At 34.5% G+C, this 24,712-nt stretch overlaps 1 protein-coding gene and 1 pseudogene across 9 annotated transcripts in view; both read right to left on the reverse strand.

Annotated features, from left to right (window-relative positions):
* The window catches only part of Mctp2 (multiple C2 and transmembrane domain containing 2), a 238,429-nt gene that overhangs the window by 24,076 nt on the left and 189,641 nt on the right, over positions 1-24,712 (reverse strand). For all 9 annotated transcript variants that reach the window (XR_012444033.1, XM_074061890.1, XM_074061885.1 and 6 more), the window contains 3 exons: positions 18,093-18,215; positions 17,371-17,412; positions 1,737-1,846 (listed from right to left, as the gene is read on the reverse strand). Coding sequence is in view for 8 of the 9 variants with exons in the window: in XM_074061890.1 (XP_073917991.1) it covers positions 1,737-1,846; positions 17,371-17,412; positions 18,093-18,215 (275 nt within the window). In the remaining variant the exon portion in view is untranslated. The remainder of the gene's footprint in view (positions 1-1,736; positions 1,847-17,370; positions 17,413-18,092; positions 18,216-24,712) is intronic.
* LOC141419280 (DNA mismatch repair protein Msh6 pseudogene) lies at positions 1,853-16,678 on the reverse strand (annotated as a pseudogene).

Here is a 24,712-nt window from a genome sequence, read left to right on the forward strand (position 1 = left end):
TCCTGGGCCTTGCCCCCACTCCACATCCTCTTATCCTCCTTATTGCCAGTACATTCTTCATTGTTTTTTTATGTTTTCACTGACTTTTTCATCCACTCAAGGCCCTGCTTGATATGCCTCATCTGCACACATTGCTATTTCTACTCCCTATGGCACAGATATATTAAATCCCTTCCATCTTCCTCTATCTACCATACAGTTTTTGATTTTGATCCAGTGCACATGGTCTCCCCCACTACATTTTTTGTTCATATACCTTCCTCTTCTCAGAGATGCTGATAAATTGTGAGTTAAAGACTTGCCCTTTGTCTATCTCTCTGCTATGGCCCTTTCTGGGCTGGCCGGACCTCCCCATACATCCAGTTTTATCACTAACAATAGTGCTATTGAATTCTATTGCTTACTACTATTTGTCTTGCTTATTGAAAAAAAAAAGGTATATTCCTACATTATAACACAACAGTGAAGAGGACAGATTCAAATCTAAACTCATGCTTTAGGACTTGTGTGATCTTGGACTATATATTTTGTCACACTGATAATAAACGGGCATTCAAAGGCAATGTGTTTGCATATGTAACTGAGAAAGAAGTACAGTGTTCATAGAAAGTTTATATTAGCTATTTATGTTCCCTGGTATTAATCACAAAGTACTGCTTTCCCTGCATTTTGAGGTAGAAAACTTTCACTTGGATTTTAACACTAATTGGAATCTCTTTCTTATTCATATGATTCCAACAACCTTATGGTCTTTAATGTAATCAGAATGACCTACATAGACATGACTGATAAAATAATAATTAATTCATAGACTATTCTAGCATGATTCTGGATTAAAGAAGGAAAGAATCTACTCATAATTCAAAAGAAAAGCACTTAAAACCTTCCTAAGCACTGCTACCAAATGAGAACCAAGTTATACAGGTTTACAATGTATACAGCAAAACAAACAAAACACATGAATCATAGAGTGTATAACTGAGAGGACTCAGTTAAAGAAGATAGCCCTTTTACCCAATGGTAGACAGTGGAAAATCATGGATTAGCTCTGAGTAAATCCAACCTGTCTACATTTTTTGTTTTTCAAAGTGTTGTTGGAACATATATCACACTCATTTCTTTATGTAGCAACTGTGACTACTTTTACACTTCAACAATAGAGTTGAATATATCAGAGACCATATGTTCTACAAGAATGAAAATATGTATTCTCCTATTACATGGAATTTGTCAACCACTGTTGACACCTATATTCATGGTGAATTAATTTCATGTCTATCTACCTATCTATGTTACTGCTGGTTCAGTACAATTTTTTGGAGAACTGAGGAAAAAAATTTCACTCCAGGCATTTATTATATTCTGGGATTCAGATAAAAAAAAGGCTCCCTTACAGAATATTTACTTCTCTTTCTCATTCTGAATAAGGTAACCTATTTTTTTATTCCATAATTTGTCACCTAAACCAGGACATTTCTTAGAGTGAAGAGGACACTATTAATAGCTAGGCTGGGACAATTAGTGTAAACTGAGCCATATGGTCACCCCAGTTCTGAGATACCACCCAACTGTGAGGCTGACAAGCTCAAAGAACAAGCCAGCCAAGTCAAAGTGGGTTTGTGCAACACTCTTGCTTTTGTTTTTGTTTTTGAATTCTCTGACCCATCCTCTATTCCCTCACAGTCCCTGTGGGGGCAGATTTACTTACAACATCACAACACACATTCAGAACTTACTTTTTAATTCTTTCTCCAAAAGAGGCTATTTCCTCCAAAATGTTTTGAACGGTGGAAACAATATCCTGTACCATATAGAGTCTCTCAATTAACCCCTTTTTCTCAGATTCCTGGAAACATAAAAGCAAGATTTAAATTAGTGACTTCATTTTTTTTTTCTGTTCCTTTTCAGAAAGAGTCATACCATGCTGGCACAACATTTTTTTAAAACTAATATAGAGTGACTTCAAGAGAGAAGTCACACTTTTCACAACTTAAATGTTTATCAACTCCAGTCTCAGTTGCTACCTCAATATCAGGAAGTGATGAGTGGAAACCCATTGGAAACAGAGGATTCTATTCCCTGCAGTGTCTGCAACCTCCCTCACAGAATTCTGCAATCCCTACAACGTGGCTGATTTGTTTCCTCTCCATCCTCACAAGGTCATGTCAAGAGCACTGTAACCTTCATCACAGTCTTGCAGACATGATCCCACAGTAACAACCTAGCATGTTGGAGCTACACGTAACACATTTCCTCATGCTGTAGCATCTTAGTCAAAATGGTGCGTTTAAAATAATGTCCTCAGCACACTGCAAATCTGAGAAACATTCTACTCATCTTTGCCAACCACCTTAGAAACAGAGCAAGCACCTGCAGATGTGCCATAATGCCATTGCACCGTACTGCTGTGGGTAGCAATCTACCCATATTATTCCTTACAAAGAAACTTGACAGCTGATCATAATTTATTCATAGAACTGGAAGCAAATATAAGCTCCTTTTCCTCAGTTTCCACTTCTTCGTGTGAAATAGAATTCAGCTTGCTAAGAATATTCTCCCTACTTTGCATACAGAAGACCTTAAATGTGTTTTCACTGTGCCATGATGCTATAAATATAATTTAGAAATGACTCAGATAACTGAGGAAAGAAAATTCCCCAGAGAGTGCTACTTTTACCGTTTCTTACATTCTGAAGGTATGTTCTAGCTTCCCTATGAACTTGACTATAATTGGGACTAGTTAATTCCCCCTACCATCCCATCTCTCTGGGTCATTGTGCCTACTACACCTGCTATGTGCTAAGACTTCAAACACCTCTATAAAACTTTCTTATCAAGAATTTTACTTGCATTGAATTTACACTAAATTACTGAGAAAATGCTTCTCAATTTAGGACATACATATGATACCCTTGGTATGCCAAATTAAAAAGATAACCATTTTCATCTAATATTTTCTGTTCCATAAGACTGGAGTAAAGCAGCACTCATCACCCTGCAGGATGATATAGCAGAAATATTTAAAAAAATAGTACAAACTGCCCTTGTTTGTGAAGCTACACTGGCAGAAGATGGAATGCACCATTGCTTATTCATCTCTAGTTAGGGATGCTGGGATGGTTTGAGTAACTTCTTGCCATCTGGTCCATACTCTTTTCCTACCATTCATTCGGTACTCCTTTAGCCAATCATCTAATACAGAGGAAAATATGGATTCATTGTTTCCTCTTGCAACTTGCAAGACATTTTAACTTTTTATCCTAATTTAAAATTCTTTTTTTCCTCCTTACTATGATACTTTCAGCAGTTTGTGTTAAAAATTTGATATGCTGCCAGAGCGACCTCATTCATGCCCAGCAATCTGCTGACATCTCTTAATGGGCACAATGGTGACAACCCTGCTCTGTCTGCCACATAAGTACTCATGTTTATAAAGGAACATTTGAAGCACTGGGGAATTTGACCCAAAGGGCAAAAGTGGCTTCCTCTTTTCAGCAGCATCCAGTTTAGGTCAAAACAATTTTTTGGAAAATGACTCAAATTACCATGTGGTTCAATTTAATAAAAACTTCCTATTTTAATTGTTTGATTTTTTTTCTTCTATGAAACAACCAAATACTTAAGTTCTGGTTATGAAGAAAACATGAATAAATATTTCAGAACAATAGACGATTTCCACAGTCCTTTTAGTTTTTAATGAATTTGATGCTGTAGTTGGAATATTCAGTATCCAAAGACTAAGCTAAAAAGCCCACTATTGTCCAGGATGAAAAAATATCATCCTTAGCTGTATGTTTTTTAAAGTGAAAGCAATCAAAATTATGTAATCTTTGAATTGTCTATTAATTGACAACTTGGTTTTATTATATTGATAGAGCTATAAATTTATTTTGCCTTATTTTCATAAACATTTTTTTCAAAAACCTAGTATACATTGTGCATATTAAAATAAAAAGGTATTCATGCTGATTGTGTGACTATTTTAAATGACACAGAAAGAATGATTATTAATAGTACATATTCCTAATTTAGTTGTATCTGTCTATAAATCCATGTCAGGACTATTATTCAATATATATAGTTTTTAATGTCATCTTTTCATTTCTAATATTTCATGAGATTGTTCTTAATCTACCTCAGAGCTGTACTAAATGGTCATTAAATTGACACTTTAATTGACTCTACTGTAGACCATAATTAATTAAGAGATAATTCCTCTACAAGAACTTAGGTACCTTGAAAACTTAGAACAAAATGTCATTGATGGAAAATATTCTCAGTTCCCTATTTGAAATTCTGAAATCTATGTTTCAGCTCAAATATCTTCAAGTACATTATTTTAGTATATTTCTGTGAACTTTCTCTGTTAAATATTGTTCAAGACAATTCTTCACATAAAATGTGTCTATGATTTGTTACAAGGTTTAACAAAATTTATTTTGAAAAAAAATCAATGCCTTCTCTATTTTTCCCATTTATATTCTATTAGAAATAGAAGATTTTTCCCCATAGTTCCACCCACCCTAAAAAAGTAGCTTCAGAATTTAAAATCACATTGCTTTCATAGAAAAAAGTGTAATGTCTTTTGCCACCTTTTTCATTCACATCCATTAATGAAAACCTTCCAACAATGAAGGTACTTGGCACTTCAGTCAGGAAAATTTTCTAAATGATTATAACCAAAATGCACCAAAAAATTTAAAAGATTTCTTTCTTTTTTCAAGAGTTCAATAGCTTTGGGAAATACATAGTTTGACTTAAAGTTCTTCAAAAGTTCAATTATTCCAAAAATAAGATGGATGGTGAGCAACAAAGGACAATACTAAAATTTACTTTCAATGTCTTCACTTTGTTTCCACATATTGAGTGAAAAAGATCAAAGCAATTGCATAACTAACTTATTTGACATTCTGTTTGAATTGTATTCTAGCAGGTGGATTGACAGTATCTTTGCCATTTATCATGTTTGAACAATGAAACTTCAGAATGGAAAATAAGATGAATTAATGTAGAAAAACAGTCTAAATGAAAATGCATGTTTCACAAGAAGATATATCAATATATATTTCCAGCTGTGTTGTATTAAAAATCATTTTTTCAGAAACTATTTTTTTATGGTGGCACAAGGGATTGAGCTCAGTACTTTACACTTACTAAGCAAGTACAGTATCCCCAGAGACACATACTAATCCCTTTGCTTTTAGTGCTTTTCATATAGGGTCTCTGGCTTTGGGGAGGGTTGGTCCCAAGTAGCTGGGACCACAGGCACATGCCACCAACATCCATCTTGTTTTTGAGGTAGGGTTTGGCCAACTTTTGCCGTGTTGGCTTTGAATTGTGATGATCCTGTCTATGCCTCCCAAGTAGCTGGAACAGAATCAATATTCTTGAGGTAACTACTTCCTGTTGACACAGGCTTTGATGCTTCTTTAGCAAGTTTGTGACTTAGGTTTACATGTGTCAGTGACATGAATCAGAGACCCTGGGTTAATTAGGAAATGTTAACATTTATCAGTTTGCTAGGGTTTGGATAGGATTTGTTTCCTAAAAGGTTCATCTGCCAGTGGGTTGGTCTGCAGGGAGTAGTATTAAGAGCTGATGGGTTTTTAAAAGGTAGGGCCTAGTGACAGGTGATTCGGTAATTGGGTCAACACCCTCAGAAGGAGTTCTGAGGAGTCTTTACTCCCTTGTCCTGAATGGAGACCAGGAAATGTTTCCCCCTTTTTTTGCCTATTATCCCTACTTTATCTTGTTACACTGAAATAATTCCTTGATAACCCTTTAAAAATACTTAGTTACCTAAATCATGTATGAATGCTAAGTATGAAGTACAAAGCTCAGGAATGTTATTATAGTAACACAAAACAGACTAAGCTATAGTTAGTCATCAAGGAATCGAGTATGAGTATTCATTTATTCATTAGGAATGTACTTTGTATTCTTATTTACATATTACAAATGCATTATAAAAGTTTTAAATACAATGGGTGAAATAAAACATTGTCATAAAGTGTTCAGGCTACTTTTTACTACAGGACAGTTTCAATTATGCATATATTTAACACACACCTATTAGCCATCCTCAACTGGCCCTGGTAACGACCAAGTCGTGGTAGGCAGGAATATCATGTAGTTGATTGGGCAGAAACATTCCATACTTCTCCACCCCAGTTCCTGCGACGAGAGTTGGCTAACTCAAGAGCACTTTGTTTTATTAATGACCATCCAAAAGCTTTAGCTCATTACTCAGCCCCTGGAATGAGTCAGATGTAGGTTATCCCTGGTGGTTTGTTACATTTAAACTGGTGTTCATCTATAAGGACTCTGGTCCCCATACATGCATTTCATGGACTGTTAGAATGACCACAGAAGAAGCAGAAAGCATAAACTGAGAGCCTGCACAACTTATCCCAGTGGAAATATTAAGTGCAATACTTGGCTCAAAAATGGAGAATATTAATGAAAAGAAACTTTCTGAGAATTTCCCCTAACATTCATTAGTACAGGAGGGGACCAATTCTTTCTAGAGAATTCTTTTTAACAGTAGGGGAGAAACACTTGTTCCTGCATTTCCAGCCCTCCTGAGAATCCCTTCACAAGGCCTTTGACACTCATGTACAACAGGGGAAATGACCATCTGAGGGCATGTAGCATCATGATTAGGGTCACAGGTAGTTTCTGATCTCTGAATGCCTTTGATAGCCCTGGGACAATGTCTGTGTTGATGAAAGGATGCTAGCTTCTATGCTACAGGAAGATGGTATTTATACCTTCATATTTGGATGTTTCATTAGTATCTTCTGCAACCTTCACATTGTATAATGGACCAACAGATAGGTCATGTCTTCCCTATCTGACTCTGTTCCCAGCATAAAGAACTGCACTCAATACCTCCTGGATGCAAGCAGTGTTTGTTTGATGGAGAAATGGATTGATTCAGGGAAGAGTAGGATGTCAAGTGTGTAATAGTGTCAAAGGATTATTTACTTTGACCCAGAAAATAAGTAAATACTTAGAATTCAAGAGAAAATCCTAGGCCTCATAAACTAAGGTGAATGATAGAGGACCTCACACAAGTTCCATGGTTTTGAGATGCCTCCTCAGAGTTCCAGTCTACACTGACTACCATCTCTGCTCCTTCAATTTGCATTACATCTCTACCCCTGCAATCATTCTAGTAGCAAATGTTCTTTTCACTTTCTGCACAGTAGAATTTCTTTCCTTTGAGCTACCAATGTGCCAGTGGACATATCACAAAGCCTTCAGTACTAGTATTTCTATTTACAGGAAGCCAGCATCCAAAGAGAGATTCAGGAAGTTGTTTATGTCCACAATTTTAAATGTTCACATATACATGACTACGAGTTCCAATCTAGGACTACTAACTCCGAAACAAGTGTCCTTTCCACCAGAAGAACCCCAAAAGTTTCTGGCAGATGCTTAAAAAGTAGACACTTTGTTCATATTTGTTCTACTTTCTCTACCCTCGTCATTATGGTTATGTTCTCTATATTTTCCATATAACTTTAAAAACCTTCTCTAGTTACTCATTTCTACCTGCAGTTCCTTTCCAGCATTTTTTGGCCCAAAATATATTTTGTCTTTTGAAAATATTTGGGAAATTCAGCAGTATGGTAGGTAACCAAGCATTGTTTATACTAACAGATGAAAAATTATCTGAAAATGAAAAAAAAAAAGCTCTAAGACATACAATCTCCATAAAGTTACATATTTTGGAAACATGTTTATCTTTAAGGTAGCAAACGTTTCTTTCACTTTTATCTGTTTTAAAATAAGAGGTCTTGATTTTATGACTCTTGTTAATAACATCCACCAATATGACAATGGATACATTACATAGCGTTTAGTATTAGTGTTGCTACTTTCAGAAAACCCAGGTACATGCATCATTTACAGCAGGCTATGAAGTCACAGGCAACTGGATGTAACTCTGGTCCTGTTATCTAATGGCTTTGCAATTGTATTGCCCCACTTTAGCAATTATGTTGCTAAAACAAAGTATTTGAGGTTGGGTGACTTATAAAGAACTTAATTTGAATCATTTTTCTGATGGCAAAGTATGACAGAAAACAGAAAGGGAACCAGCTGCATGCAGCAGAGGCCACACACATGGGGTGTTCTCACTTCACAACAACCTCTCTGGAGAGCATCGCTTCCCAGGAATAGCACTGATCCCTTCCTTGTGTGGCTCCCAGTGACCAAATTTCCAGTAGGCACTACCTCTTAAAGATTCTACCATCTCAACATTGTCACTGAGGACCAAAGTTCCCAGTATCTGAAACCTTGAACAAAACACTCAAACCAGATTCAAGCCATAGCTGTGATCATCACTAGTTTTAACCCTCTCTGAATACAATTGCATTTTCGGCAAATGGAGATCAAAATGCTCGACCTAATTGGAGAAAACCTTATTATACAGGGACATTTTAAGTGTTTCATAAACATAAGCCCCTTCCCTTCAAGCAGGCAAAAAGAAAAAAAAGATACCTTGCATCTAGGTTAAAAAATACTGGGGTTAATTTAAATTTCAAAAGAAATGATCTCCCAGGACAAGTCTGCTCATGTTGCCCTGAGTTGTATGAAAGATCAGCTGGCAGATCTAGCTACATCATGCTGGCTTTATTTACACATCTCAGATTGAAGCAGGGAATGTGGTGATAACACAGTTTAGCATACGCAACATTACATCTGCTGCCACCACCAAACAGCCTTGGAAGAGTAAGGAGTGATTCATTCAGAAAGACCAACTGCCGCCTGTGTGCATTCATATTTTCACTGTACAGGAAAATGTGTAATAAAAATAGTGATAGCCAGTGGTGTGATTACACAAATGCATAAGATAATTGTGACTAAACATATAGTTTTATATTTCTATATTTGAAAAGAATGGGAACTGTACTTGTCATGAAAAACCTGAAAAAACACAGAATCCTGCGTAAGTAAAACTCTCATGATTTAGGGTCTACTTTATAAGTAAGCATACATCACCACATAGCAGCAGTGAGGAAATCATGGAAGTTTACTAATCCAGAATTCGCATCTTAACCTCCCTTGGGTTTTTTTTTTAATTCACTAAAAGGAAAAATGGCATTAATTGTTTAGAAAAATAATGATAAGCTCCAAGTGAATAACCTAAAATACTATATCATATTAAAATAAACACAAGATTACCCTTTGTAAATTGTCCCTTTGTTTATAAAACATCAAAAGGACTGAGTCTTTTGACCAAGTTTTAAAAACAGTTGAATTAAGAACAAATAACATGCCTGTGTACCATAGCTGTTCATTCTTCAAAAAACCAAACAAAACCCATAGAGAACAAATCAGAAAGCAAGTCTTTCCTTCCTCAAGGCCTCGTGGTCTCCCCTGTGTCTCCAGTAAGCCCAGCACTGTAGGTGCAATAAACTAGCTTCATGCCTCTAGGAGGGAATTAACACCATCAAAATGAATTTACAACTGAAAATTAATTATATAATCAGTATGTTACTTTAAATCTTTCCTGCATGTTCTCATTTAGAAAAACTCTCATTTTTCTATTAATTATCTAAGCAAAACCAGAGATAGTTCTGAAAATTGACCCTGTCAGGAAAAATCCTTCTGACCTGCTTAAAAATGGAGTGGTGTTTGTCACAGGACATGGTTCCCAAAAGGAATGAATGAAAAATTTTTATTTCAAGATCATCACAGTAATTTCAGCCACCCAGACAAAAGATGCAAAAATGTGACTTTACACAAGAAGAATATGTTTGGTCATTCATTGCACTGAGTATTAAGAGACTACAATTTGAAAACTTGAAGTCTTTACTCCCATTTTTATTTGTTCCCCACTTTTATCCTGTTATACAAAATTCCTTTCCGAATAAACTTTACTATACTTTCACTAAAATGAAAAATAAGAATTAAAAACATTAGAAATACATGGAATGGTATTTAATGTGAAAAAGAAAATTTTTCCTCATCTTCTTTGTCCAAATAAGAAGATAAGGAAAAAAACAATGCAAAGCAACATTTCTGATATATGAGGTTAAAAAAATGTTCTTTGGGAATCCTGGCTTAATGCACTGGAAATTGTTTCCAGAGTTTTCTCCCATGAGACATTTTGGGGGCATGCAGACACACACACAAACTCCCACACACATGGAGGAGGAGCCATGAGCACACGACTTAGATGGGGGGAGGGGTAGAAATCTGTATTCTTTCTTGGGAGTACTTCTTTCTCAAGTAGTTCTTTTACTGTGGGAAATGAATATAAAACAGGGTTTGGATTTTGAATCAATATCATTTCTAAGTGACTTCTACTGCTCCAACTCTCTGTTCATTACATAACGTACTTAGGCACTGCACTGGTATTTACCTACAGGTGTTTCTGCCTGGCACCAAGAATCTTGCCTTATATTGAATGAAAAGGTTAAAAAAAAAAAGGAATAGACAGCAACATCAAGAGGAAGATATTGATGAATTTATCAATTGAGAAAACTGAGTTTAGGAAAAAATATTTGGCACTTACAACTTGGGGAGATTGATTATCATCCTAAATTTCTCTGAGTTCATTGATAGAACTTGATTCTATCACAGATAAAGAGGCCAATGGTTTTCTATAGCCTGAACTACTGTAGATAAATAATACTTAGCAAGAGTTTCTAATTTATCAATGTGCAGCTCTTAGCTTTCTCACAGGTGGGAGAGTGAGGACAGAAATAGCTTTTTATGTGATCAATAATTGGAAAAGGTAGTTATTACCCTAAAACTCAACCCAAGTATGAGTTCCTATTAGCACACCTGATCTTTCCTGCACACACACACAGTTCTGTTCAACTGCCCAACATAGTTTACAATCCTTTGATAACACAGGACTCAGCCACCCAGCACCATGGTTATTTAGTCTTGGTACCTTGTTTATATCACAATCTTTGTACTGACAAACTCTGATACAGTGAAAGCAATCAATAAATATTTCCTATAATATAGTGGACATATTAATGAATACACCAATGATATTCTGCTTTAAAACAATACAGCATAGTCAAAAATAAGTAAGTTTTAGGTTAGAGTTGGGTTTGTATCTTGCAACTGTCTTAACTGGGAAATCTCAGATGTATAAATTATTCTTAACCAGGATTTGTTCATTTGTAGAAGTGAAAAATATCAAATATAATAGTTTTGATATTAAATAAGTTATAGGATATTATAGCCTGCAAACTGTGAACATTCTAAAAATACTGATACTTTCATAAATCTTATTATTTAAATTATTCTTTTTCAACACAGGTCTTGTTTTATGTAACTATTATTGTTTCAATTATTTTATCACTCATTACTTACTTTTCCTTCTGAAAAAAAATGGTATTTCACTTTTTTATCAGTTATCTTACAAAGTACCTATCAATATTCTTATAAGTTATCTAATGATTATCTCATAAACTTCTTGGATAAGAAGACTTAGGGTGGGCTGGCCTGAAACAGAGGAGTTTCATTAAGAAAGACAAGAATAACAGTTGCTATCCTCAGAAAAAATGACTAGAGAATAACTGGGTTATAATTTTCAGTGCATTCTAACTCAGCTTGATGTAATAATTTTAAGCAATGGGAAATTTAAACACTCAATGCAACAGACTACAAAAATAATCAGAACCTCTGATTCTATTCTGTTAGCTATTACATGTTAGCTAATAGACTGATAGATAGTTTGTACAATTTCAAGTCTGGTATGACATATTTACAATATTTAAAAATAACATAGCAAGTACAATACTTACTGTAGATATCATAAAAGATCTATAAATACTAGGGATATTGGTCAATGTGATAATAATGTTGCTGAATAATGATCCAAAAGGCAAGGTTAATAACATTTTTGGATTACTTCTGAAGATAATGAAGTGAAACCCTTTTAAGAAAGGAGGTTTGATTTCTAAGAAGGAACTGTAAGCAAGTTGATGTGTCAAAGGAGTACAGGAACTCAGGAAGATACCATCTTCTGGTTCAAAACATGTATATATTAATCACTAAGAAGTGGCTGGAGTACATTGAGCTACTAAAATCTGGAAAGTAAGATGGTATTCTAGAAATCTTAGCAATTAAATCACTTCATCACTAATAGTCATCACAAATAGTTATTTGATTTAATAGTCTTAAATCAAATTAAGAAGGTTTAAATCAGAATGCTCATTTACTTTATTCTACTGAAAATTATCCACAGCAGGTCTTCTGCAATATGCTGTGTATATAGATTGTATACGCTCTGATATTATGTGTTTGTGTTAACTCTTATTATCTATTCAATAATCTTTTTTGATTTCTGTATTTCCTTAAAAATGCCACACTTTATCATCATTAAGTAGCACTGATTATACTATCATTTTTAAAGATTCCCTGATTAGTTTATTATCTTTTGGACATCCTTAAGAAAGCACAAAGGAAAAATAAGAACACTACTCTTGCTAGTAGGTTGTAAGACTTCCTCTGTGCACAACAGTATTCTTTGGTCAACACAACATACAGAAGATACTCTCCCTCTCTGGAACAAAGAAACAGAAGGAATGAGCAATGGTGGACCTAAAGAACTCATGCTGAAGGCTAATTCACAGAGAGAACTGCAAACACATATTCCACGTGCTTCTCCCACTACAGAGGTTCTGCCTGGGCAGTGATGAGGACACTAATTGGTTTGGAGGAGGAAAATCACTTTGAATGCTGAAATTGATGGTTTAGGATGTGCTTAAATTTTAATGATAGCATTCTAATTTGTGTAAACAGGACACAGATCTAATATCTAATATTCTTTCATTAGAAAATGTCCCTCAACCAACAAAAATGTATTCAGTGTATCTTGTTTTCTTAAAGGAAAAAAATGCATGCCTGTTTTTTAGCAAGAACTGATATTAAGGGAGGATTTTCTTTCTTCATAAACACTGTCAGGCAATTGTGACCTCACTGATGATCCTAAAAGAAGAAATCATTCAAGTCCTATGACAGCCTAGTTATAAACAAACCAACCCACAATGTAGGTCTCGAAGTAGTTTCTTCTGAGAGCCAAAAGCAGTGGGTTTTTTTCCCTTTTATTACATGCCCTTATGATTTCTTCTTGCTGATCTTAATAGTAAATGCTGAAATATTCTGTGTAAGTGATTGTTGGGCTGGAAAAAGAAAGAAACTCTAATGCAAGTATTTATACCTTCAGCAATGAAAACAAGATATTATTGTCTTGCATGACCTTTCCTAAGTATGGGATACAGCATTTTACACAATAGTTTCTTGGTTCATGCTTCAATTACTGACCTTTACTGTGTAGAAAATTAATGCAATTTTCATTGTAATCCATCCGTACAAATAAAGTCCACACGGAAGGATTCCACATATGGAATCTAATACAAATAGGAAATGTCAACTGATTGCTGTTGGCTGAACTTAGCCATTATCTGTTTGTTCTGGGGTCTCTAGCAAACTATACTTATAACAAGCAATTTCTTACACGGGCCATCAAGTGTAAGAAAAAAGGATTCCTCTCTTCAAAGTTTAGTCTGAATGTTTTGTCTCCTAAAAACCAAAAACTAGTTACCTGAAACTTCTGTGCCATCACTGAAAGTCCACAAAAGAAAAGAAGGCAAAATTATAGAGTCCAGTCTGGTTTCTAATACAGATTATCACCATGTACTTTTAACAATGAGAAGAAGCAATAGTCTGCAGTGATTTCATTTCACAAACACTTTTTTTCCAGACAATAAAAGTATGACAGACCCCAGACTGTGTCCTGCTCTGTGCACTGGAGGCAAGCAGCAAATGGGATTGCACTCATCTCCCAAGGAAGCAGGGCCAAAGGGGCCAGGCAGGCTTTCATCTTCCACAGCCATCCCTGAAGTTATTTGGTGGGAAGGGGTGCTGGCAATTAAGGAGTGTCATTATCAAGATGGATAGTTTGGGTAGAAAGGATTTTCTCTCCTTTTCTGGTTTTGTACAGAATGGCTATGTGTTTATAATTTGTAAACAGTTCCTTTTGACTCGGGCATGTTACATATCCCAGAAGCACAGTCTGTCATGGCAAACATGCAGCAGAAGCCAGTGGGGCTCAGTGGGAAACACCATTCAGACAGTCCACTGGGGTGGGGAGTCACTCTGTCCAGATCCAAGATGAGCACATCCTATCAGTGGAGGTTGCTACAAATGGAGAGGAAATGATATATTGTCATGCATATGGGATGTGCCTTTAAGAAATCTTGCCTTTAAACTTCAAGTTTAATCTATTTTAACAAATCTCCAACAGAAGGAAGAGTGGAAAAAAAAAAAAAAAACACGGGCAAAGACTAAAATGTTTGCCAGTCTCCCCTACAATAGAAGGGTGTATTCATCAGGATAGGCATCCATAGAAGTCCAATTTTGGTTTTAGATTCTTTCCTTTAGAACATTTCATGGAGCTATAAAATCAAGGAAGGAAAACAACTATGGCTATGCTTTGGCTATCGAAAGGTCATATTGAAATACTTCAATAAAAATATCTCACAAATGAACTTGCTCTGGGGAGGGAGAAGAGACATACCGTCAATACTCTCAGCCATGGAGCAGGCTGACATAACTAATATGTGTAATGCATGTGAAGATGAAATCAATGGATCCAAGGCTCATCCCTATTGCTGACTGCTAGACTCTCTTCGCTCATCCTTGCCTAGAGAGACAGCCAAGATGGCTCTGTACCTATACTTCCAGGCAGCCCTTGAAACACCTCAGTTGAAGACTGGACACTGACACTCACTGGTCGAGATTTATGGCCTGATTTTGTTGACTGCCAGTTGCAGAACACCACTTTTCCATTGCCTTCATGTCAGAAGCTTTCCTTTATCAGGCAGGTCAAAGGCATATGGACATAATTATCCCAAAAGGTAGACAGGGTCCTCTTCCAATGAGCAGCTTATTTAAACAGACTTGACCAAACAAAAAGACATGTTCCTCTCTTCTGAGTTTTTGTTATAAAAACTTAGAATTTTGCCTAGTGTGATATTGTGATATAATAAGAAATATATATATTTGGCTTTTGTTCCTGGTTCCTAGCCAATTCTTGGAATTGGCTAAGTGAAAAGGATGGTAGAAATATGTTTTGTTATAGTTGCTTACGTCCCCAGTGCCTGAAATCACTCCAGATCTAGAAAGAAGGGAAAGAGAATCTTTTGCTATTCACAAGAAACCTCTTTCAGCCACACCTGAGTTTAAGTTAAAAAGATGACAGTTTTTATTTTTAAAAATAAAGTTTTTTAGGTCATAATATCATGAGAATTTACCACCATTGTTCAAAGTCAACTTTATGATTCCAAAGTAGTCTATAATTCCTTAATCAAACTCAGCAACTTATAGACAGTTTCAACAACTATAGTTTTCTTCCCTAGCAAGGACACTTCCTGAAATACCCATAGTGACTGAGCCATCTTCTCAAATTCCCTTGCTTGTCTATGTACCTCTTGAGTCACTTCCTCTGGAAGATTAGCAAGGCTTGCTACATTAAAGCCATAGCTCTGAGGACAAGCACCCTTAATTAATTCATACAGAAAAGTAATAACCTCCTGGCAGGAGTCTTCTCATTTATTTTCTACCATGCACATTATATGTCTAGGAACACAGAAACATTTTCAGAATTATTTTCTACTAATGAATGGTAATGGATAGAAAACAATGTAAGACAGTTTATGGTCTCAGAAAGTTCTTTAGCAACTGCATTTACCATTTCTGGCCCATCAAATCCTATAATACCTCTTCCTAATTTATCCACAAGTATCAGAAAATGTACTGTTGCATATATAACTATGCTGGCAGTTTCACTCAATTCAACAAAAAACATAATTTTGCTTCATATTATTCTAGCTGAGGCACTAAGTCTAGTAAATACTTCATTAACTGGTGTAAGCCTACACATTTCAGCAGGTACATAACAACCCATCTCGGCCATTATAGCTAAAACACCAGCCTGTCTTCTGAGGGTGCACTTGCCTCATATTTGGTCCAGTGACATGTACATAAAATGCAAGACATTTTCCTTCTCTTCTTCCTCACAGCCTATCAGAATATATTAGGAATTAGATTCTTTGAGGTGACTTTTGGAAAGTCACTAAGGATGGGGAGCTGGTTGACAGGGGAAACAATCGTGTGATTACAGGTTTGGAATTTTCAGGCACCTCCCTCCCACCCCAGAAAGAGGATACAGACTGGAGATTGACAGTTACCAATAGCCAGTGGTTTAATCAACCAGATCTACATAATGAGGGCTCCATAAAAACAAAGCAAATGCACAAACAGTGTCAGGATGCTTCTGAATTAATGGACAAATTGAAGTGGTGAGTTGTCTATCCAGAAAAAAAGGTGGATTTTTAAAAAATATATATTTTACTTTATTTTATTGCTTTGCTACTAATGAGCACCTTAGAACAACAAATAAGGTTGTGGTAATCTACCCATTTGCTTCAAATAGGCAAAACCATCTGGACTACTCAATTAATTTTAAGACTCTCTTTGTCATGGACTCAGTGTCTTTGAATTAACTTTTATTGTATAGGGATTTATACAGCATACTTGCTCTTATGGTTCTCCCTTGTACCCTTTCCTCTCCCCCAAGCTTCCTCCATGCCACCATCATAAGCTCCATATACCCATAGGTTTCAGGAAACTGTAAGTCCATTAAGCTAGAAGCATTTCATTTGGCACTTTGCTTTTTTCATTTTGTTCCAGAAGGTTTGTCTGAAAGTGTAATGACAACAAAAGCAGCAGATTTGAGAGATTCTCCCAGGAGAAGAGAAAGGACAGATGTACACAGACATGTAGCTGAAATCACTGCCAGCAACAGCTGGGGAAGTGACAGGCTCGGAAGTGGGTGACCACACCACAGAGTGCAGACAGGAACCTAAAGGAGCAACAATTTCCCTTGATTTTCTCTTGACTCCCCATGCTATCTTTTATCTACAAAGGGGAAGACTGTTCTTGGCTTGCATCCAGGCAACGACCTATCACTGTGCTTTTTTAGAGCACTTCAGTTACTCCTTCTTTTACCCCCTCTCAGTCTCATTTTTAAAAATCTTATTAAGGTCCCAAACATCACAGTGTCTGCCAGAAAAATATATAATTAGCATCTGCCAATGAAAAAAGACTTGTAAGATGAATAAGGCAAATGCTACTGCTATCATATTTGGATAAGCAGGCAAATAGATATGACAGCTATTGCATTTTAAACATCCCAAAAGATATTCCAATCTCATTACACTATTCACTCTCTACTACTGAGAAAAACAGCACACACACATACACACAGCCTGGAGGAGAACTTCTATTGCCAACATTTTTGTCCTTTTCAGGCTCTTTGATGAGCACACTCACCTTGTCATCCTCGTCCTCCTCCTCTTCTATGTCTGCGATCTCCTGAAAGGAGATCCCACAATTTATTAATAGACCATCAGCTGAAATTACACAATGCAAATGAAACTCATTCACATTTTAAAGTTTTTGTATGGAACTTTAGCGTTAGTATTTTTAGTGTTCTTGTGAAATAATACTTCTAATATTCAGGGATACTGTGACAAGACTGCAAACATGATGCATAATCTACATAAAACTGTTATCTCTAAATAAAGAGCTATTAAGTGAGTGCCTTTTGAAGGCATTCAACTTCACAAATGTATCACCAACTTATACTTTCTAGAAACAGTTTTGTTTACTCTGACAAATGAAATATTCATGATTCTGTTAAGGCTGACACTCTTATACTGTGTTATAGTGAGGCTCGTGGTTGGAATGATTTTTCTTTCCATTTGGGTCCCTTACTGAAACATTAGACAGGTGAATATGCACTAGTGTGAATACAGTCAATCTTTGTAATAAGGTTTCTATGTGGTATTATTGTTTTCTTTCAACTCCAGTGTTGGGAAGGCCAGAGAAGGAAGCAATCCAAGTCTCTGATATTTACTAACAGGTATCAGGGTATGTGCTTATCATGGCTCCAACAAAATGGATTTGGAGCATTATTTGGTGGTGGTGCCTCATCATTACTGCTAATGTATTTTTCATTAGTCGGAAGCCAGAAGTCTGTAAATTTTGCTTACCTGACTGTCCTGGATATTGCTGATTTTGCCTTTCATGGGTCTGATGAAATTGTAGACAAAAAGCAACAGTAATGCCAGAGGCACCATGTAGAGCTCAAAATTCCAGACAGTGACCAAAAATACCTGATTGGAAGGCAAAAGCATAGGAATGTTTGATAAAACATTAGGAGAGGAAATTTAAATTCCTTTTCATTGACTTAAAGGGATTAAACACAGAAAGAATTTCAAGGTACTTGAGTATGTGTACACACACACACATAAACTCTCTCTCTCTCTCTCTCTCTCTCTCTCTCTCTTTCTGCTCAACTCAGTTTTAGGACTGGTAGCAAATAAGATGTATACAGAATGATTTCTTGCACCACACTCTGGAGCAAAAATAGGAGACTTACAACTTGAAACACTCTCTCCACCCTACTCCATATTTTTCCTCATGGATTTTAATATGCCAAAAACTAAAGCAAGCAGTATGAGCCAGGCCACAAGTCCAATTTTGTCACCAGTGTGGTTTATTTGCAATGGACACAGTGATTACTTTTTAAATAGGCTCCCTATGTTTAAAGATTTAAATATTTCAAATAAAAAGACTAGTTTTCCAAATTCTCTTTACAAATCTTAAATTTTGCCAATTTTGAGTTGTATGACCGCAAGAAAAATATCAGTTAGCTCTGGGGAGAAGAGACGAGATACATGCTTACTGGCCCAGTTTCTACCAACCTGTGAAATCTGTGTACCCTACTGTAGAAGGACAAAGAACTTAGGATCGAAAGCAAGTGCCCATGCCTACAGTGGTTGGCATGTGGTACAAACAGGACAGGCTTTACTTCCTAGGAATAGCTAATTGTGATAAGTGAGATGGGGAAAGATTGCATGAGGCAGGACTGAAAGTTGGCAAATTATTTCCAAACTTGGACTTCATTTTCTGTTTGAGCTCAGAGGTAGTCTAAAAGAGGAAATAAGATAAATTGTAGGCATGAATTGTCAGCTAGTAAGAAGATTTCACTGTTTAACATATTAACTTAGAAGGAGCAAGTTATTGAATCTTGGAAGTTGAATCTCCCTTTCCAAAGGCAATATTGTTTTATGGCTGAGAACATTTTGCCCATTTCCTTAAAATTTCCATTCTGTAACTATTTTGTATTACTGGCCATCTTCATTTTGTTTGCTATGTAAATAAATTCATTCTTCCATTATAGTTTTAAACTGGTTATAATTTGCATATAAAATAATATTTTGAAAGTATTCATTTTTTTAGATTTGCAACCTTACTGAATCTTCTTTATTGGTTCAAATAGCATTTTATTTCATTCTTCAGGGGTTCTAAGAATATATACACAAGAACTACCAAAAAGGAATCTCTTCTTTTTCCTCTTTTCTAATATCTGTAACAAGTTTTTTTCTTGCTTAATTTCATTACTTCTACAAAGCAATAATAAATAAAACTGTTGAGAGAGATATTATTGTCTAATTCCTGACTTTAATGAAAATGTTTCTCAGTGTTCCACTTTCTACCATTATGTATGGTGCTGACTTTCAGTCACATTAAGATTACACATGCATACACAAACCTTTCATTTCAATACTAGAAAATTCACACAGAGGTATTCATTTCATTACTCTTGATATTTTAAAATGTACGTTTGCTTCTGCTATAAACCAGGAAAACAGCTTTTAACAAGAATATTTTTATCACTACGAACAAGGTTTTACTTCGTTATTATGTTTTAAATCAGGAATGGGTGGTGACTGATCAATTATTTTAAGACATTGATACGGTACAGTATGGTGTATTTTACTTATACGACCATAATATTGAAGAGACCTTGAATTTTTTGGAGAAATCCCTGCTTCCCTGAGGTGTAGTAATCTTTTAATAAATTTTACTTTATTCACTAACAATTGATAATGTTTTCCATGGATACCCATGATTACATGCATCTATCGCTTTTTTTTTTGTCTTATTTAAAAATTTTTATTTTGCAACTATTTTAACACCACATAATTTTTTTCTATTCTTTATGCCAGATACATTGTGTATTATATTACTAAGTAATCCAAGATTATAAAAATACATACATTATTTAACAAGTACATCCCCAAGCATTATGGGTAATGTCTTTACGATTTACTTATTTTAAAAAAAAAAACATTTCACATAGTTGGTCTCCTTTTCAAACCTTCCTTAGTACTATTACTTTCATTCCCCAAACAAAAACCTTATCTTGAAATTGATGAATCCTTCTCACCTGAGAACCTCTGAGGTTCATATTATTAACAAAAAAAAGTGTCAAAATGTTCATATTAATATAAAAACATTTTGGGTATTATGCTTCATAATTAATGGCAAGCACATGTATAAACAATCTTCATTTTAACTTGTATAGTTTCCAATCTGAAAAATTCTCCAATGTATCTCTTGCACTCTCTTACCAATGCAAAATCAGACAGAAAGAACAATGTGATTTTTTTATGTAGTGAAATATGTCTACTTCAGGATTTGTGCTTTCAATGTTCAATGATAGATTTAAGCAATCCTATCCAAGCGAGACAATTGTGCGTGTATGATGGGGTCTTTATTCTGTTTCTAATTTTGTGCTCATAAATAGGAAAAGCATCCAATTTGAACTTTTCTCCAGATAGTCAACTTTTACAACTAAATTCCTATAATGATCCATATTTTTCTCATTGATTTACATTGCTATTCTGTCACAAACCTGCCAAAGACATCTCAACAGCTACTTCAACAGGATGGTAATTTTAGGAAAACTACTTCTGAAATCAAATTTTTAACACATAAAGTTGAAAATGTGTATTCACATAGCTTTCTGTAGAACGTGGTGTTTCAATTAGATCAAATAACTGTTCTACATTAATTTATTTTATTTCCATTTTAAGATTCATTTAAGTTTATTCACATAAACTGTAAATAAAGACAATTTTTCTTTGGCTGTGGAATTCATATGTTAGTGGTATTTTCTCTGACTACCCAACCTCCTTACATTTTTTTCATGAGGAAGAGAGGGATTTTTTTAAATATTTTACTGAAAAATTGATTTTCTCCAGTCTATTAATCTGGCTTGCTTTCACCAACTTTCTTTTATTTGTTATTTTATAAAATATCCTTTCTTATCATTTTCTGTTTTCAAAATTTTTGTATTTAAACATACTCAAAAGTAGAAATTATATTCTAGTATATTTTCTAGCAGGTAGGACCAGGTATTTTTCTAACTGTCACATATTTCCCTTTCTCTATTCTTAGAGGTGTCTGGGGATTAGGGATTTTAACTCTATACTAAATATTTGCTGTTTTTAGATGTCTGCTGATCGGTTAAATGGTATTTCATTATCTTTTATAAATGTTGCTTCCAGTGACAGAGGCTGATATAAAACTAATGAGAAAAGCCAGAAACAAAATAATTTAAATTTGTTTTCTTTAGTTAAAAAACTATAATACAGCTGACAAAATCCCATGGAAAAATTACCAATATTAAAGTGACGCTATTTAATAAATTAGGTGAACACATCATTTAGTATAATACTCACCTCTATCAGGTATATTTAAGCAATACTAGAAGGTTTTTTGAGTGAAAACAATCCAAGAAGCAATCCTAGAAGTTTTTTTAACAGTAAGTAAAAACCACATTCAAACAACTCAAAACAATTTTAGACTGAGACTAGAGTAACTTCAGAAATAATTTTTAAATCAGTGCATAAATTCCACTTCTGTAGTGAGGCACTAATTTCCAACAATTATATCTTCCAAAAAATACAATCCCTTGAAAAAATTAAAAAGACTAACTCTCAGTTGTGTTCATCTATGGAATTCATAATACACTTAGACACAGTACATTTGAAAACTAAAGTATAAATGCAAATAGAGGTAGATGGGCATAACAACTTATACAAGAGGCAATGTTTCTGCATTTTGGATGGAAATACAATATTATCCTAAACTGATTGTGAAAAGTTAAGGGATATTACTTACACAAACACATTCATTAATCCTTAGAGCTATCACACACACACAAATACACACAAATACGTGCTATGTGGAATAGAAAAATTATAAAAGTAAACACATAAATTAAAATGGAAGTCTAACAGGCAAGTAAGAAACCAGAAGAATAAGAAACAGGAGAGGAAAGTGGGAAAATATCAATAATTACATTAAATGTTAATGGAATAAGCACTGTAAACAGAAAAGACAGATAAAAAATAAAATTTATAGCAAAAATTTGACAACTTAAATAGAAAGGACAATTTATGGCAAAATACAGCTTAACACAACTGAAAAATAGATAAATTGCATTTATGATTTTTAAAAATGTCCCAGCAAGAAAACATCAAATACAAATGACTTCACTGTTGAATTCTATTATCATTGGAAGAAGAAAGAACATTTTGATGGAGAGAACCCATCACAAATAATTGTATTAAGTTAGTATTACCCTGATGCTCAAACTTGACAGAACTGTACAAAGAAATAATTCATAGACAAATGGCCAGCAGGAATGTAAATGTAAAAAGCTTCAAGAAAACAGCAGCAAATGAAATCAAGGAGAATATGAAAAAGATACTAAGAGTGTGACCAAGCGGAATATATCATAAGAATGCAAGTTTTGTTTAATATTTTAAAAATCAAGGTAATTAACCATTTTGGCAGAATAAAAGGGAAAATATATTTCATTACTTCAATAGGTGTGGATAAAGCATTTGACAAAAATTCAACACCCACTTGCTTTTAACAAAAAATGATTAGAAATAATTTAACCAATTTCATAAGGGACATGTACAAAACTCTTACAGTTATTATATTTAATTATATTTGGCACTGGTTTATTGAACATAAATTATACCTTGAAAAACCTGATTCAAAATAACATATACTAAAAAGGAAACAACTGTGGATACAGCCACGTGAATGAATCTCAAAATCACACTGTGTGAAAAAATCCTTAGGCAGCAAAAGTGTACACTGTATGATTCCATTTGTTCAGAGCCCAAGATAAAATGATTCTCCAGTTTTCTTCCAACAAGGCAAAGATGTCTGCTCTCACTACTTACATTCAGTATTCGATGGAATGTTCTGGCCATTACAATAAAATAAAATAAATAAAAAGCATAATTATCAGACAGAAAAAAGGTACAATTCTCTCTTTTTGCATGATTTTTACATCATTTTTACATAGAAACCCCTAAGGAATCTGCAGTAAACATCCAGAAAATAACATCTAAATTCTGCAGCCACAGGATATAAAACTGTAATTAAAAAAAACTATTATATACTTAGGTTCTGGCAGCAAATAATTAGCAAATGGCATTTCAAATTTACTTTCCTTTCATAGAAGTACCATAAAACCTATAAGATATTTAGTAATATTATTAACAACAATGGAAAATATGTATTTATTGGACCCTATAACATTTTCTGAGAAACATGGTAGAATATCAAAATAAATAGACCAATAAGGATCTAACCATATGTCTAGTTCATGATTTGAAAGATTCGATATTGTTAAAGTGGCAACTCTTTACAAATTGACCTACAGATTCAAGCAATCTCAATATTTAAGAAATTGGTAAATTAATTCAAAGCATTACATGGAAATGCAAATTACATACAATAGTCAATGCAATTTTTAACAAATAATGCTTGAAGAACCCAATTTAAAAATGTATAAACCTAAAGTAATGAAGATAGTATAGTGTTGGTGAAAAGACAGTCATTCAAAAGAATGAAACAAAAGACAGAGTGCAGAAACAAACCTATATACATGTAATCAATTGATTTTTAAGAGTTGCCAATGTAAATCAATGAGGAAAACTGAAGTGTTATCAATAGTGATAGAACAATCAGATAAATGCAGAAAAAATCAACAACCCTTACCATAGATCATACACAAAATTTATTTCTATGTGGATTACAAATCTAAATGTAAGTTCTAAAACCATAACATTTGTATAAAGAAACTAGCCAAAATATATTTACCATCTTGGAAGGGGGAAAGATTTCTTAGGACACAAAAAGAACAAAGAGTAATTTAAAACTAGAAAAATGGAGTGTACCCAAAGTCTATTTTGTCTTTGAATTATGCTATTAAAAGAAAAGGCAAGTCACAAAAAGGAAGAAAATATTTTCAGTAGATATTGAACATCCCTCATACAAAATTCTGAAAAGCAAAACTCTCAGAAATAGAAAAGTTTAAATGGCAACATGTCACCACAATTTGAAAATTCCACACTTGACTTCATGTGATGGGTTTGTAGTCAAAATTCAGGCTCATTAAAAATAATGCATAAAATTACTTTCAGGCTATGTGTATAGGATGTATAGAAAACATAAGTGAATACTGTGTTCAGACTCAGGTGTCAAAACAAAGATATCTCATTATATATATATGATAATACTCCAAAAGTCTTAAAAAAGAAACTTAAAACCAAAATAGTTCTGGTCCTAAGCATTTTGACTAAGATACAGTCAACCTGTACTGAAAGGGAACATGGATCAATGACATAACATCTTTCTAGCTTAATAATAAGACAATGCAATAAAAATGAACAAAAGACTTGAGTAAACTTTTGAAACACACACACACACACACATAAACTACTTGAATATCTGA

Source organism: Castor canadensis, chromosome 19 (assembly GCF_047511655.1).
Source record: "Castor canadensis chromosome 19, mCasCan1.hap1v2, whole genome shotgun sequence".
Lineage (NCBI taxonomy): Eukaryota > Metazoa > Chordata > Mammalia > Rodentia > Castoridae > Castor > Castor canadensis.